The following is a 16,890-nucleotide window of genomic DNA, read 5'->3' on the forward strand; positions in this document are numbered from 1 at the left end:
GTTTAATGGTGGACAGGATCACATGGCTTGAGTTCCTGAACAGAAAAAGGGGCAGATACAGTAAATCCTCGGGTTTTTATGCTCTCTCTGGCTCTGCATTTCTTGGGGCCCCGAAAGAGTATCCTGATTGGTTGTCAGACTCCCAGGGGGTGGGGGTCTTGCTGGCTGATGCAATCTTCCCAGGTGCCATGTGGTGAGCCTCGTCTAGATGGGTCCCATTGTGTTAGTTTCTGTTGCTATTGTGTTGCAAATGTCCTTTGACAAAGGATTGGGTTTCTGCCTCTGTCCCATTAACAAAGGGTGGGGGGCAGGAAGGTGGGAGCTGCTTCAAAACATGCTTATCCCAGGGAAATATAATATTCTGCCTTTTTCATATTTCCTAAAATATTTCACTCTTCCAGGAGAGGGGTGGGTGCTAACTTCCTACAGCACGATGCCGAAAGATCTTAGCAGAGAACTTCTCCTGAAGAATAATTTCGGGGTGCTGGGGTTATCAAAATTAAGTAACACTCTGGAGCAGTATGCAGGGGAGGGTAAAAGTTCAATTTTCTTCAGATCATCAGCAGTCAACCCCAGTAGCTGTAGTATATGACCCCTTGCCAGCTGAATTGAGCCCCAGTAAGGCAAATTGCCGTTAATGGGATTAATATTAAGGGCCACCTGTCTTGGCTGTAAAACCAGGTGGCTTCTCGCACCCGGAGGTGTAGAGTTCAACCCACTGGCAGGGTCACCCCAACTGGTACTTTTGCTGGGGCCCGACAGGGAGGGCCCTGTCACTGCACCAGGCTGCCGAGCAGTCCGTCCAGGGCAGCCGGCGGTAATCGAGGAAACTAGACAATCTAAAGTACTTATTATTTTATCAAGCTGTGACTGTATACTCGCAGTTGTTTCTGCAACCAGAAAACATTGCTGGGCCAAGAGTTCTATAAGAGTAGGTTCAATTGAAGGTTGAGTGGGGGCCATAGTTTTTGAAGAGCCTTTGTTCTCAACTCGGGGGACGACATCCTCGACCAACGGAAGATCACAACGACCAGCAGCAGTCAGATGAAAAGGAGCTAGAGTTTCCAGGCAGGGAGGTCGAATTAAAGCAAAGTCCTCAATCTTAGATTGCTTCAAAGAAGGTTGGGGAGCCAAGTCAGTAAGGGATCTGGTCCTTTTCCTTGACTTCATTATATAATATGGCAAAAAATCTAGTTTCTGGGACGAGTCCAGGTCCAGAGGCAGAGGGATCAAGAGGAAACAAGCCCTGATGCAAATAACAACAAAACTCCTCACGAGTAAGGCAAGGATCCTACCCTCCCGGCAGAGCAAGGAGCAGGGAGTAGATAAAAATAATAAGATAAATGGAGTAACAAAATGATAGTTAAAAATAATTGTCAGATAGAAAAAGAAGTCAGACCAAAGCTTGGCAGTACTCGGCTTCCAAGCTAAAGCAATAAATCGTAGATAGCAGCAACAAAAGCGGCAGCAAAAACACTCCCAAAACTGAGGCCAGCTCAGGTAGTTAAAAGTTGTTAAAAATACAGCTACTATAGCCGGGGTATAGCTAAAGGTAAATTAAGAAATATAAAAATATAAAATATAGAAATATTTAAAATTTAAAACTTAAAAAATTTAAAAATTAAAACAGAAACCTTAAAAACAGTTAGAAGATAAAATAAGTCAGTTTAAGCTTGGATAGGAGCCATTGTAGTTGCCTGCAGCTCTGCTGAGAGACATAGCAAAGAAGTAAATTCATGGGGAAAGATTTTTTTTTTTGCAAAATTAAATTTCTACATTGGAAATAGAGAGACATGGGAAGCTCTAGTTCGAGGGTCATGCCAGGATCCCTTCTAGGAGACTTGCTTGATGCCTGGACAAGAGGCTGCTGCCCGTCCTGGCTGGTATGAGGAAGATACGAGCAAGGAAATTGTGCAAGAGATGGACTTTGCTCAGGGACGATGGAAATTTGAAAATGAAATGAAAGTACTTAAAAGAAAAATATAGTAACACTGATTTTTTCCCCTTCTCTATGCAATTAATGTGTTTGCTAAGATTTTTTTTCCTTTCTAATTTAAGTTAACAGTGATTTACAGTGAGAACGAACAGGGAGTGTAAACCTGAGAGTTTTGTTTTCCCTTTCTTTCCTCTTTTTCTTGTCTTTATGTGTGTATGTGTGTAAATGTAACTGTTTGTAGGTAAATGTAACTAGAGTAGAATAACAGAGTTGGAAGGGACCTTGGAGGTCTTCTAGTCCAACCCCCTGCCCAGGCAGGAAATCCTACACCACTTCAGACAAATGGTTATTCAACATCTTCTTAAAAATTTCCAGTGTTGGAGCATTCACAACTTCTGCAGGTAAGTTGTTCCACTTATTAATTGTTCTGTCAGCTTGCTTTTATAGGGAAATCACCTTTTTCTTAACTTACTTTTCTTATCCTATCAGTAGTCAGTAAAACTCTATGGAGCTAATCCTTGAACATATAGGCATTTTTCAAAAATAACGTGGTATTTTCATCTAAACTGTGTATTGATAACTGGGTCAAATGCTATCAGGATGTTTAGATATTGTAAAACAAATATTAAAGATAGTCTCTCCATGCCCCTCACAAATTGTACACACTAAAATTTACTAGGGGTATAAAATTATTTGGAACTTTCAGCATTCTCAAGCTGGCCAGCATTCTCAAGCTGCCAGTCCTAAAGTCCTCTTTAATATGTGCTTTTATGCAAATTTATGTTGCATTTGTTCATTTTCAGAACAAATCATTTTCATTTTCACTTTGTCTTTTCTTGCTCTCTTTCATCACCAGACACCTTTTGCCTTATTACCAGAATCCAGCTTTTCTTCTTTCTCATTTCTAGTGTCCCCATTTTGTTGTGACTGGTTTATCTGTTTCTTTGACAACTGCAGAATTAATGTCTTTTCAAACCCTCCCTGCAGGCTATCCACCCCACTCCACCTCTCCATCTCTTATCCTCTGTTCTCCATTCCTCATGTCAGACCAACAATGCCTCTTCTGGGAGGGTCACCCACAAAGGGGAAAGTGGTCTTGTTCTCATATCTTTCTGCCCTGCACAAACAATTCCGCAACCTGTGAAAACAAAGCACACTGACTCAGACGCTGCCTCCAGAGGAGACCCTATTCTTTTGGGAGCCACTGCAGGGATCCTTTTCTGCTGCTTCTGTCAATGCCTTCCCCTTTGCATCAACAATTGAGAACTTGCTTCCCTGCATCCTGACCCCCCACCCCCCACCCCCCAAAAAGCATTCATCAAGTCTCCGTGATAAGATCAATTCTTAATCTTGTGCCAATAAAAGTGTGTCATGCACACTTATATGGCACAAAGGGGAAATTGTAGGAAACCCCCCACACCCCAATTAAAATATTCTTTATTCTTAATATTAAAAGAGGCAGGATAGAATATTTCCCAAAGGAGAAATGGAGAAACATGTTCTTAAAGGCAGAAAGCAGCCCCAGTCTTCCTGCCATAGTAAAAGAGCCTCAAGCAGAAGAGACTGGTCTTTTGGAATGGAGATTTTGTATCCATTCAGGAAGACTGGGCCAATCTATTCATAAACAAAATACACAGAAGGTTGGAGCTGATAGGATTAAAATCTACATTCCCCCACCCAAATTCTAAGGACAGGACATGACCTTTAGTTTAGAACATAATAGGAACAATCCACCACCATTGAAATAGTAAAAATCACAAGACTCACTACATTGCACAACCCCCTTGAGCATCTCAATCATAAAACCCCAGAACCCTATAAAGATCCATCTATTCACCCAGCCAAGGGGTCAGCCAACATTGCTGCTGTCACTGAAGTTTCTGGAAACCAAATAAACCTTTCTTTGCAGTTAGCCTCCATTTTATTTCCAGCGCCTTTATCCTGGCTTGGAACCAGACTGGATTTTTCTTCCCACAATAACATAGACGAAATATGCATTTTCATAAAATATAGTAAGATGTGTAACAAAGTTCTACCTATGCAGAACAAACTTAATTAGAAGTAGCTGACATAATCAAATTTATATGATTCAAAATTAACTATACCATTTTTCAACTGCAGATCTGCTGTCTTTTCTCTTCTCTGCAACAAGCTCCTGTTCCTCCTTCTTTTTTAATCTTTCAACTCTTTTCTCTTTATGCATTTGCTGTTTTAAATATGCAGCTTTCTTTTTTTTCCATTTCTCAAAAGCCTAAAAAATGAATAACAAATCTATTAGATTTGATCCAGAAATTCTTATCTTTTTCCACTTTAATTAGTAAAGAAAAAGGAAGTTTACAATTGCCATGAAATCTAAAATTAATTAAAGATATTTCTCAAATTAACACCATAATGGTGCCTGCCATAAGTTATGGTGATCATTAAACCCATTATGTGGGTGTCTTACCCACATGGTTGCCTTGCTTAACGATCCCCATCCCTGCCCTCCCTAATGCAGTTGTTAAGTAGGTCATTAAGTAGAACATGGGGTGCTTCAGGGAAGGGGGGAGGCTCTGGGACATCTAGCATAAACCCAGGCCACCTGCCAAGGCCTCCCCCACCCCAAGGCACCTCATGGTCCATTCCCTGCCCCTGGTCTTTCCTGCCATGCTGGCCTTGGGCCTGCTTCTTACCCCACTGGGTCCAACTCCCATCACTAATTCCTCATTTATTTTCTGTAGATCTTTGAAGCTGTGTTAGGAAGGAAATCAGGCTACTTCACCCCTCAGCATCCCTGCAGGCCACATGGCATAGTGACAGAAGCAAGTACCATTTTCATTGCAACTGCTCTGAAAATGGTGCTTGGTTCCTGGACAGATCCATGCAGCCTAGGAATGCCAAGGAATGGAGTGGTCTCTCCTTCTCTAACACTAGCTTCAGAGAGCTACAGAAAGTAAACGAGTAATTAGTGACAGGTGGAACCCAGTGAGGTAAGAAGCAGGGCCAAGGTCAGCATGGTGGGAAAGCAAGGCCTAAGGCCTGTGGGAACCTGGCAGAGCAGGTTAGAGAAGAGATGAGAAGCCTGCCGCAGTGTCCCTGCAATTAGCTGTAAAGGTGAATTTGCCTGAATTTTGCTCACATGACCAAGGGGCAGCAGCAGTAACTTTGAAACCAGGTGGCTTTTCAGGCATCCATAATAACTTTAAATAGTTCCAAAGAGGGTGGTGATAAATCGAGGACTACTTGGAGAGCACTGACAATACAGTTCAATGTATTATGATTTTTCACCAAATTTAACATTTGTAAGATAAAAACTACTGCCTTTTGTGACTCTTCCTTTTTCTTCTCATTTAGTTCAGCTTCTTTCTTTTTCTTTGCTGCTTCCAATTTTTTTTTCTCAGCCAATTTTTTTGCTTGTTTTTCTTTCATAGCCTTCCAAGCTTCAAAGGATGCAAATGCTTCTTCTCTTTTAGCAACTTCTTTCTATATGGAAAGTAGCATTGTAAATGTTGCATTATTTTTTTTATGGTCATATAAAGTAATAATCTTGCAGGCATGTTAAATTGCTGGTTTCATAAGATTATTTTTTACTTCAAAACACATAACATTCAACTCTCTCTACATTCAGCACAGTAGAGCACAGATGCTGCTAATTTTGACCTATTTATCTGAACTGGTAGATATTAGTATAAAAGTATCTAATAAGACAGACAATTGTTACTTTCTTCTTTCTTTCTTGAAGAATTCCTGCTATTTTGGAAAACTGGTCTTAGTCACCACACTCACTTCTAAGCTATTTTGTTCATCTCATATTTTATGCAGGGATACAAGAACATAAAGCCATACAAGCATAAATATAAATTTGTACATTAGAAAAGTAAGGAGTCCTTGGTGCTCTTTTTGAGCTTGATTGTTTTCTTGCAGACATTTCATTACTCAGACTAGGTAACATCAGATGTACCTCATTTTGGCTCTGAACTACAAATATTGTCCTTAATTAGAAAAGCTTCAGGATCCAGGGAAAATATTCTATTAAATCCTTTCTTTTTTTCCCATCACCTTTAGTAAACCTACCTTTAAAAATGCAATAGTGATTTTTCTGTTCAGAACACACTTGTTCTAGCCAGCATTGCCTATATTGAAGGCTGATTGGGAGACCATCCATGTTTCAGCCCAATACATTAGGAGGGCAGGGAAGGTTGCTGTAGAGCTTGTCTAGAGCAATCAACTGAATGGATAGAGATTTAGGTTTTGATTTAGGAAATAAGACTTCAATTACTTCTTTAACATGAACACATTGGATGGATGCAACATTATTTCATGTGGATGAATGCAACGTTATTTCATGACGCAAAATGTGCTTTAAGACCAATGGAGGTACAAATTAGCACTTATCTGCAACTCCTTAACCAAATACCTATTTTGCCAGGATTGTGTATTAGTCACTAAAGGTGTCAATGTGATTCCAGGATAAGGTACAGCTGCTTTAAGGAAAGCAGATAGGCACCACATGAGCACTCTTGCATATGCTGAATCGCTTTTTTGTTTCTGAATCCAAAATATTGCACAATTGTGCTAGTTACTTCAGATTCCATTTATAATAATTAACTATTTCACATGTCTACCAAACCACCATCTCCTGTCAGTTATTCTAATGCACTTCACAAATTAAAAGTACTTTATTATATATTAAGATTATGAGAACAAAATAATGTAGAACTCTCAACCTGTGACATTAAAGATCATGTGTAAAAATAGTTATGGCAATTTATAAAGCATATGAGCATTATGAAGTCCTGTAGACATTAATCATGTGTGAGATCAGCTGAAAACACTTAATTATCATATGGAATCTAATGGGCACATAGTTGCATTTACAATTTCTGTCAAAGCCCAGCTAACATTGCTAAAATACTTTTTTAAAAAAATTGCCAGCTTCCCTGTTGACCATTTTTTAAAATATTTTTCTCATTACTGAGAGATAGCAATTGTGCCATCACATATTGTGTAAGTATATTACAGTGTTAATCCATCTAGTTTAAATCCTGAGCTAGTTAAAAGATTGGTGATTAGTTCCTGTATGTGATGATAGTAATTGTTGTTAAGAAAGCATTTTTGCAGTACTTGTTCAATCTTACTAGCATCATCACATAAAGCATTCAACAAGTTTTACAAACCATGCTCTGATTATTCCTTGAAAGTATATACTCTAAGCTACTCTTGAAGCAGCATTTTACTCTTTGATAGTAAGTAGCTAGAGGACACTGAATACTGTGTCCTATACTGCCTTTTATTGTGCGATTAAGAGAAAAACATAGGGCAGATTACTAAGGTCTTTATGGAACCTAAAGCTGAATGTGAAAATGTTTGACTGGCATATCCCTTCTCTTATACTGATCATCAAGTGGTCATTTTTATATTTTGGGTTTTTTTTTTAAAGGAAGAGCGGATGGGGGGGAAAAGAGAAGGAGAAGTAAGAAGATCTATATGGTTTCCCATTTCCTCTAAGCAAATATAGGCAGTTACAACAGATTTTTAAAAATCCAATAAAAAAGTTAAAAACCAATATATAAACATATAAAATCAATAATTATTTTAAAACAAAAAACATGATCAACATCCTGTGTGTTTATATGTTTAGAGCTGACACTCATGTTTGTTATTCTGTGTATAATAATATAAACTTATATACAATCCTCTGTGTTTGCTTCTTGATTTATCATAATTATATTTAACATTGAATTTTTACTATTACAGTTATGCTGAATACATGCCAGTCTATAAGGCCAACATCATTTGCAAGAAGTCAGAAGAAACAGGACATAACTGGACCACATATGTAACGTCTTAATAAAACTTATGGTTAAGGTTTTAAAACCAACCTTCTCATTTTTCTCTCGCAAGTTCTCAGCTTTGTTTCTTTTTATTCTTTGTAATTCCAAAAGGAAGATTCTCTTCTTTTCCAACCAGTCCTATAAAGAGAGAGAAATAGATAGCAGTAACATAGGAATTATAATAAATCAATGAACAGTCTTGTGTCACCTTTCTGCACATGAAGTGGCATCAGCAGATAAATGTAGAGAAGTCTCCCTGGAGGATCAAAATAGGTGATTCATTCTCTGTATACCTATAGTTAAAATGGGAATGTGTAATGGGAGCTGAGATTAGGCTTGGTGATTCTGTACTAAATCCATGTCCTCCTCAGGAGCCTTGGTAGTACAGTGGTTTAAAGCACCGTTATTAACACAGCTGCCTGCAATTACTGCAGGTTCGAATCTTACCAGGCTCAAGGTTGACTCAGCCTTCCATCCTTTCTAAGGTAGGTTATGAGGACCCAGTTTGTGGGGGCAATAAGCTGACTTTGTATAAATATCTAAAAGTATGAAGGCTATTGCTTAACGCATTGTAAGCCGCCCTGAGTCTCTGGAGAAGGGCGGCATATAAATCAAATTTTTTTAAAAAAGGGGGGGGGGAATAACTGAAATGTGGAGTCGTCATTAGGTTCAGTGTGTATAGGATTTTCTTCAGTCTAACCTAACAAAGCTCCTGAATTGTATTTGGGATTTTATGTGGTTTAATAGGATCAGAAAAATCCAATGACTTAACATTAAATGAAGAAATTTAAGACACTTTGCTACTTTTTTGTTAAAAAAATGAAATATAAGGAAGGCCAAATACCAGTTTTCTTCATCCATCCATCCATTCATTCATTCATCCATTCTATACAGTCACCAATCTGAAAATCATCTCGCAGATATGAGAAACCCAGAAACTGGTATCCTAACTAAATCTAGAAACTGCTAATGTGACAGATTTTCTCATAATTATCTTCGCAGATTATCTTCTGCGCATGCCCAAGATGGCGCTCCGACGCTGAGTCTCGGCTTCTTGGGGGCGATGCCTCGGCTTGGGGGGGCTCAGGGGGGTCATTTCGAACATCTATGACCCCCCGCCCAGGCGAAGCAACATCTGAGGAGCCCGTTGGGAGTTTTGTCAGCTCCCCGGACCATCCCAGCGCTGAGGGGGATGACGTCAGGACGGCGGTGGGTGATGGCGGTCTGCGGCCTGCAGGGGAGCGGCACCGGCGGCGGCGGTCGCGGGCGGTCATGGCGGCGGCGGCGGCAGCTCCTGGACAACATCGGCGTTGTGAGGCCCCTACGGAGGTTCCCCATGCCCCTGGATGCCTCAAGGTGGATCTTTGGAGGCAGGGGGCGGCTGGGGACGTCCGTGGGGGGGGCCGATGGCAACGATGGCGGTGGGGACTGCGGAGGCCGCGGCGATGGTCGTGACGGGGGCGCCTAAGGTTGGGGCGGCTCCCAAGGGCCTACAGACTTTCAAACAGACGGCCCAGGACTTTTCAGCAGTGGTTTTAGATCTGATTTTGGGGTGACTGGAGAGTATACGACCCTTGAGGGAAGGGTTACCTCCAGGGAGACCCAGAGACACCCCCCCCAGGGTGAGCTGGATGGGGGGGGACAAAATAGGGGAGCTTCACCCACCAGAATGGAAGGCTGAGGGTTATTGGGGCCGGAAAATGACTACAAACTTATGCGGTTTGAATCCCCCCCTCCTCCTTCCTTCGGACTGAGTTTTGGCCTATTGGCCTATTACGATCATAGCTTCCCATCCATCTTGGCCTGCTGAACTACTCCTAATTTTTCCCCACTTCCATCTGGCCTGTTTGGATTCCCTATCATGTAGAACTTCTTTGATGAACATTTACGAACTTAAACCTCCTTTGAGCTGGATATTGGATTTCCTGATGCTGCTAATCCCAGGAGGGATACTGGTTCTATGGACATGAGGCCTGAGGAGGCGGAATATGGCTATCCTCACCCTTGAGCTTTCTATCAAAGTCTCCATGGATTGGCCTGGTGAGAGACGGCCGCCCTGGAAACTTTCGGGGTCGAATGATATGCACCTCCTTAGCCACTGTCGTGAGAGGACAGTGGAGCTTGGCAGCCTGACCATGGACTGGAATTTTCCCTACGCTTATAACATCAGCGGTCCCCCACCCTTGGACTGTTTGCCCTGATGGCTATATGTATTCAGTGTCGGAACTCCTTGTCCTGCGAGATTCTCCCCTCTCGCAGGTTTGGCCCCCCACATTATCGAGGGCCTATCTCGATGACGGACTTTGGAGTCCGGAGAGATGGCATGGAGCAAGGAAGAATTTATGGGGCTTTTTAGGGAAATTTTTAAAGATTTTAAGGGGTTCTGGGGGAGGATTGTAATTATTCTTTTAAAGATACTGGGAAGACGACTATGGTGGATGGGGGGGAAATCCACCAGGGTCAGAGCCGTGCCCGGCACAGGGTAACGATCTGGGGGGCACTGGACGAGGGACTGGGAAAGGGATGGGGGACGATATCTATGAGGGCTGTACCATCGGCACGGTGAATGGGAGGGGCAGATATGGCGGGAGCAGGGGACCACAACAGGTGCTGGGGGCTCGCACTTGCTGTCTGAGAGCAATTGCTTGCCCCGGTCCCCAAGGCTCTGCTCGGATACTAGGTGGCTTAGATACTCAGGAGCTGGGCCTTCGGCTGATGCTGTGCAATGCCAGGTCCGTGGTCAATAAGGCCCCCCTCATTCACGATCTTATACAAGAGGGAGGAGCGGACCTGGCGGGTATTACGGAGACCTGGTTGGGCCCGGAGGGTGGCGTCCCTCTGGTTGAAATGTGCCCACCAGGCTTCAGAGCATTCCATCAGCCGATGGCCCAGGGGAGGGGAGGGGGGTGGCGGTTATTATTAACGAGGATCTGGGTCCGAGGGAGACCACTGTGCCTCAGATAGCTGGATGTGAGTCCCTCCTTGTGAGGTGGGGCCGTGGGGTTCAGATGGGCTTGTTGCTTACGTACCTGGCTCCCTGCCGCGTGGCAACAGCCCTACCTGAGCTACTCGACGTGATAGCCACGGTGGCAGTGGATACACCCAGGCTTTTAGTCATGGGTGATTTCAACTTGCCATCCGTTGGTGAAACGTCCGAGGTGGCTCGGGAGTTCATGGCTTCCATGACGGCCATGGACCTGACCCAGTTAGTTCATGGCCCTACTCACAGGGGAGCTCACACTCTGGATTTGATTTTTGTCTCTGGCCAGTGGTTGAGTGATCTTGTTATAGGGGATATAGACATGGAACCCTTGTCATGGACTGACCACTCACTCCTTCACCTAGATCTTCAAACCGCGACCCCTCGCCGCAGGGAGGCGGACCCAATTAGATGGATCCGCCCCAGGCGCCTGATGGATCCTGATAGGTTCCAGACGGAGCTTGGGCCATTTCCTGAGGATCTAGCACATGACTCGGCCGAGGACCTGGTAGCCGCCTGGGATCGGGCGGCTGGTGGGGCCTTGGACCGAGTTGTGCCTTTGCGGCCTCTGACCCGATGCTGATCCCGTGTGGCTCCTTGGTTCACTGAGGAGCTGAGGGAATGAAGCGCCAGAAAAGACGCCTGGAGAGCGGTTGGAGGGCCAGTCTCGCTGAATCTGATCGAACACTGGTAAGGTCGCATATTACGGCCTACCTAGTGGCGATAAAGACGGCAAAGTCTAACTACTTTTCCGCCTCTATTGCATCATCAGGGAATCGTCCGGCCGCCCTGTTTAGGGTAACCCGCGCCCTGCTCCATCTGGGAGTGCGGGAGGATCCCTTAGAAGGCAGGGCGGAGGATTTCGGACAATATCTGTATGAGAAAATCGCTCAGATCCGGGGGGATCTGGACTCTGACTGGGTAGATCAGGGCCGGGTGACGAGGAACAGTCTTGAGAATGTTATCTGGGAAGAGTTTGATGCTGTGACTCCCGATGATGTGGACAGGATTTTGGGGAGACTTAGTGCGGCCACATGTTTATTTTTTATTTTTTTTTTATAAATTTTTATTAATAATAAAAAGAAAAAACAAAACCAACATAAATACATAAAATGACATACAAAACTAACAAACATCGATTCAGTCCAATGATTGACTCTTAGAAGTTACTATAACGGTGGGGTATTTTCCATTTTTCTATTTATGTCAATGTCTATAATCATCTGTTTACATGGTTATATATATATATATATAATTGATTCCTTATTTACTACTATACATTTCTATTGATTAGTCATAAATTATCTTTGTATTCCTATTTTTGCCTCCATCTTTGCCATACTAAATAGTAATCAGTATCATCTTTCTCTTGTATTTCTTTTGTAAGCTTATCCAATTCTGCGCATTCTGTAATTTTAGCTATTATTTTGTCTTCTGTAGGTAACTGTTCAGATTTCCAATGTTGGGCAAAGAGTATACGTGCTGCTGTGAGGATATGAATGATTAGATATTTTATTTCTTTGGTATAATTTGCTGTGATGATTCCCAATAAAAAGGTTTCCGGTCTCATTTCAAGTTTTTGTTTCGTAATTTCTTCAATCATTGTTTTGATTTGTTGCCAGTATTGTTTTGCCCTTCGGCATAGCCACCAGAGATGGTAATATGTCCCTTTCTGTGATTTACATTTCCAGCACATCGGAGATGTATTTGGGAACAACTTGGCTAGACGCGCCGGTGGGAGGTGCCATCGGTAGAACATTTTGTAAAGGTTTTCTTTGTAGGGTATGGACAATGTCATCTTATAATTTATCTTCCACAAATTCTCCCATTTATCCAATTCAATAGTATATCCTATGTTTTTGGCCCATGTTATCATGCTTTCTTTGACAACCTCCTCTTCCAATTTGTATTGTAATAGGTACTTATACATTTTGGTAATCATTTTCTCATCTGCACTTTGTAATATTTTATCCAATTCATTTGGTTCATTTTGGAATCCGAATTGTGCCCGATCAGTTTTGTATCTTGATTCTATTTGCATGTATGGCCACCAATCAATGTCTATACCCTGATTTTGTAATTCTTGTCTTGTTTGTAATTCTCCTTCACTGTTCAGTAGTTCTTTATAAGTCCTCATTTTCGCTATGTCCATAGCATTGGGATATATTTGTGCTTCCACTGTCGATAGCCATCGTGGGATCTTGGTGTAATGTTTCCTAACCTCTTGCCATGATTTGTACAATGCTTCTCTAATGATATGTTGCTGAAAATACCCATGGTGCTTATCCTTTCCCTCCCAGAGAAAGGCATGCCATCCGCGATGTAGATCAAAGCCTTCTAGTGATAACATTCTTTTATTCCTAAGATCTATCCAGTCCCTTATCCAGTTTAGCGACGCTGCTTTATAATATAGCTCCCAATCCGGTAGGCCTAGGCCTCCTTTTTCCCAGGTATCTTGCATACATTTTATTTTAATTCTGGCCCTTTTCCCATTCCAAATAAATTTTGTTGTTATTTTAGTAAGGTCCTTAAAGAAATTCTTTCCTGGCCAGATTGGGGCTACTTGAAAAAGGTAAAGTAATCTAGGGAGTATATTCATTTTTATGGATGCAATTTTCCCTAGGAATGACAGTTGTAATTTATTCCACGTTTCCAGGTCTTTTCTAATTTGTTTCATTAATTTATTGTAATTGTCTTCTCTGATTGTTATTGCTTTGGCAGTAAGCCAGATTCCTAAATACTTTATTCTCTTTACAATTTGTATTCCTAATTTGTCTTCTAGTTGTATCTCTTGTACTTTTGTCAAGTTCTTTATTAACACTTTAGTTTTTTGTTTGTTAATTTTTAGCCCTGCGACTCTTCCATATTCCTCTATCCTCGCTAAAAGTTTGGCTCCTGTTGTTTCCGGTTGCTCCATTATAAACACCACGTCATCAGCAAAGGCTTGCAATTTGTACTCCTCTTTCCGTGTTCTCAAACCTTTTATTTCGGGGTCTTTCCTGACTTCATTTAATAATATTTCCAAAGAGATTATGAACAATAGTGGGGATAAGGGGCAGCCTTGTCTCACTCCTTTTTGTATATGTAAGTTTTCAGTCATATCTCCATTGATCATAATTTTGGCCGTTTGGAGGGAATATACTCTTCTAATCATTTGTAAAAATTTAGCACCAAAGTCCATAATTTCTAATTGCGATATGAGGAAGTTCCAGTTTAAATTATCAAAGGCCTTTTGTGCGTCTAAGAAGAGTAAGGCTGCTTGTTTATCGTTTCTTTTCTCGTAATATTCCAGGACATTAATAATTGTTCTTATGTTATTTTTGATCTGTCTTCTTGGAACAAAACCGTTCTGATCCGTATGTATGTATTTATGAATAATTGTTTTCAGTCTTTGCGTTATGACCAACATGAAGAGTTTATAATCTACATTAAGCAGTGAAATCGGCCTATAATTTTTAATTTGTGTGGGGTCTGTGTCTTCTTTAGGGATAAGTGTAATGATGGTTTCAGTCCAGGATTTGGGAATTTCTGCCTCTAATAATGCATCGTTGAGAACCAGGAGTAACAGTTCATCCATTGCATTTTGACAGTTCTTATAAAACTCCATTGGTATACCGTCCGGGCCTGGAACTTTGTTGTTTTTTTGCTTTTTCCTTGCTTCCACCAGCTCGGACATCGTAATTGGTCTATTTAATGCTTCTCTGTGGGACTTCTCTAATTTTGTGATGTTTGTTTTACATAGGTATTCCTTAATGTCTTCCTCCCGAATCTCTTCTCCCTTGTAGAGACTTTGAAAGAAATCTTTAACTATACGTTCTTTGTCTAGGTTGGTATGATATATTTGTCCTGTTTCGTCTTGCAATTGAAATATTGTTCTCCTTTCTTTTTCTTTTTTCAATTTATACGCTAACCAGCGCCCCGTTTTGTTTGCATGCTCAAAGTGTTTCTGCTTTGCTAATTTAATTTTCTGTGCGATTTCTGTCTGGGTAGTCAGATTGATTCTGTGTTTAGTAAGGTTTAATTTTGCTTTTATTGTTTTGTTTTGGGGGTCCTTCTGCAATTCTAATTCATATGTTCTGAGTTCTTCTAACAACTTATTCCTTGACTGTTGTTTCTCTTTATTTTTTTTTTGCCATATACGCGATTGTAAGACCTCTTATATATGCTTTAATTGTGTCCCAAAGATTTTGAAGTGATGTCTGTTCTTTAGTGTTTATTTGTAGGAACATTTTAACCTCTTTCTCGATCATCTGTATATATTCCTTATCCTTTATTATTCCCGTGTCCATCATCCACCTCCTTTGCTTTCGATGTCCCTTCCATATTATTCTAATGGGGTTATGATCTGCCCAGGTGTTCACTGCTATTTCGATATCTTTTACCTCCTCTCTGAGGTCTGAAGTCATCCAGGCCATGTCGATCCTGGACCATGACTGATGTGGGTTTGAATAATATGTATATTGTTTCGTTTGCATGTTTGCCTCTCTCCATACGTCATGTAGGTGTAGTTCATTGATCATATCCTTGAAGGGTTCCGGTAGAGTTTTCTTTCTGGTTTTACTTTGTTTGGTACTCCGGTAATCTTTTTCTATGTCCGTGATTGCGTTGAAGTCTCCTACCATACAGATAGCTTCGTACTCCAGGTGTTTAATTATATTGTGTAGCTTTTTGAAAAAATCATTTTGATTTGCGTTGGGTGCATATATAGATATTAATAGTATTGTTTTGGATTCTGTTTGTATTTCTATTATTAAGAAACGTCCTTCTGTGTCTGCATATATTTGTTTTGTTTTTAGGTATTTCTTCACATATATTACGACTCCTCTCTTTTTTTGGTCTCCAAGCGCTGCATATAGTCTTCCTAATCTTTGATTATCCAATAATTTTAATACTGTCTTTTAATATGTACCTCTTGGAGTGTTATAATATCCATTTCTAGTTTTTGAAGTTTTGTAAATGTGTGTTTTCTTTTTGCTGGTGAATTAAGTCCGTTTATGTTGATTGAAATGAGTTTTAGCTCTTTTTCCATCTCTCTTTATTTATTTATCCGTTGATTGCAGTCTTTTGTTGTTTCTGAGTATCATTTGCGTCTTTTCCCTCGCTCCCTCTCTCTCCATTCTTTCTCTTTCCAATCTTCTCCCCTCTTCTTGGTCTCTTCCTTCTTTCTCTATCCGCCGTTCCTCTTGCCTCTTAGGACCCTCTTCTTTTCTACTCTCTTGCTCCTCCTCCAGCCCGAAGTGTTGATCAAAGAAGTCCTGTGCTTTTCCTACGTTATCAATTCTGTATTTTTTGTCTTCCCAGGAAATTAGTAGACCCTCCGGTATTAGCCAGCGGAACTTTATTTTAAATTCATTTAATTGTGCCGTTAAGAAGTTGTAGTTCCTTCTTTGGTCCCTCGTCCTTTTTGGTATCTGTTTGAGGGTTAAAATTTCTCTTCCCTTATACATAGCTGTATCCTCTCTCATCTTCCTATAGATCTCTTCTTTTAAGGATTTTTTTGTAAATCTGATATGTATTTCCTTTGACATTTCCTTTGTATTTCCTTTATTTCTCCGGGCGTAGTTCGTGTGGACTCTATAGATTTCGTCTATTCCACTTCGAATCTCTTCCTTGTTCCTCTGGGTCACTTCCTTGTTCCTCTGGGTCACTTCAGAGAGTATCTCAGTCATGATTTCTCCTAAGTCCTCCTCCTTTTGCTCTTCTACATTCTGGAACCTTAAGTAGAAGGATGCCTTCTCCATCTCAAGATATGATACTGTGTCCTCTAGATCCTTATTTGTAGCTGCTTGGTCATATTCCATCCTCTCCATTTTCTTATTTGTATATTCTATTCTCTCCTCCATCTTACAAATCCTCTGTTCATTTTCCTCCATTTTATGTTGTATCTTTCCTATCTTCTCGTCCATGTTCTTAATATTATCCTTTATCTCTCCCACATCCATCCTTAGTTCCTCGTGGTTTTTCCTTGTCTCCTCATGGTTGTAGGCCATGGTCTCTTGCATTTTATTCATTCCTTCCTGGATCGTCGTTAATATGGAATGAATGTTTTGCATACTAAGGGTGGGAACTGCTTTATCCTTTTCCGTGGTTTCAGCTGTTTTTTGTTGTACTGGGGAGGCCGTGAGTATCATCTGGCTTGATGGTATTTTCTTACTTAACTT

The 16,890-nt window shown here is 41.1% G+C and overlaps 1 protein-coding gene across 2 annotated transcripts in view; it reads right to left on the bottom strand.

The window, feature by feature from the left end:
* The window catches only part of MAP9 (microtubule associated protein 9), a 61,509-nt gene that overhangs the window by 15,815 nt on the left and 28,804 nt on the right, over positions 1–16,890 (bottom strand). For both annotated transcript variants that reach the window (XM_060690874.2, XM_060690872.2), the window contains exons 10-12: positions 7,798–7,887; positions 5,237–5,398; positions 4,042–4,187 (exon numbers count right to left, since the gene is read on the bottom strand). In XM_060690874.2, the coding sequence (XP_060546857.2) occupies positions 4,042–4,187; positions 5,237–5,398; positions 7,798–7,887 (398 nt within the window). The remainder of the gene's footprint in view (positions 1–4,041; positions 4,188–5,236; positions 5,399–7,797; positions 7,888–16,890) is intronic.

This window comes from Pantherophis guttatus, chromosome 8, assembly GCF_059756535.1.
Source record: "Pantherophis guttatus breed Tessera chromosome 8, ASM5975653v1, whole genome shotgun sequence".
NCBI lineage: Eukaryota > Metazoa > Chordata > Lepidosauria > Squamata > Colubridae > Pantherophis > Pantherophis guttatus.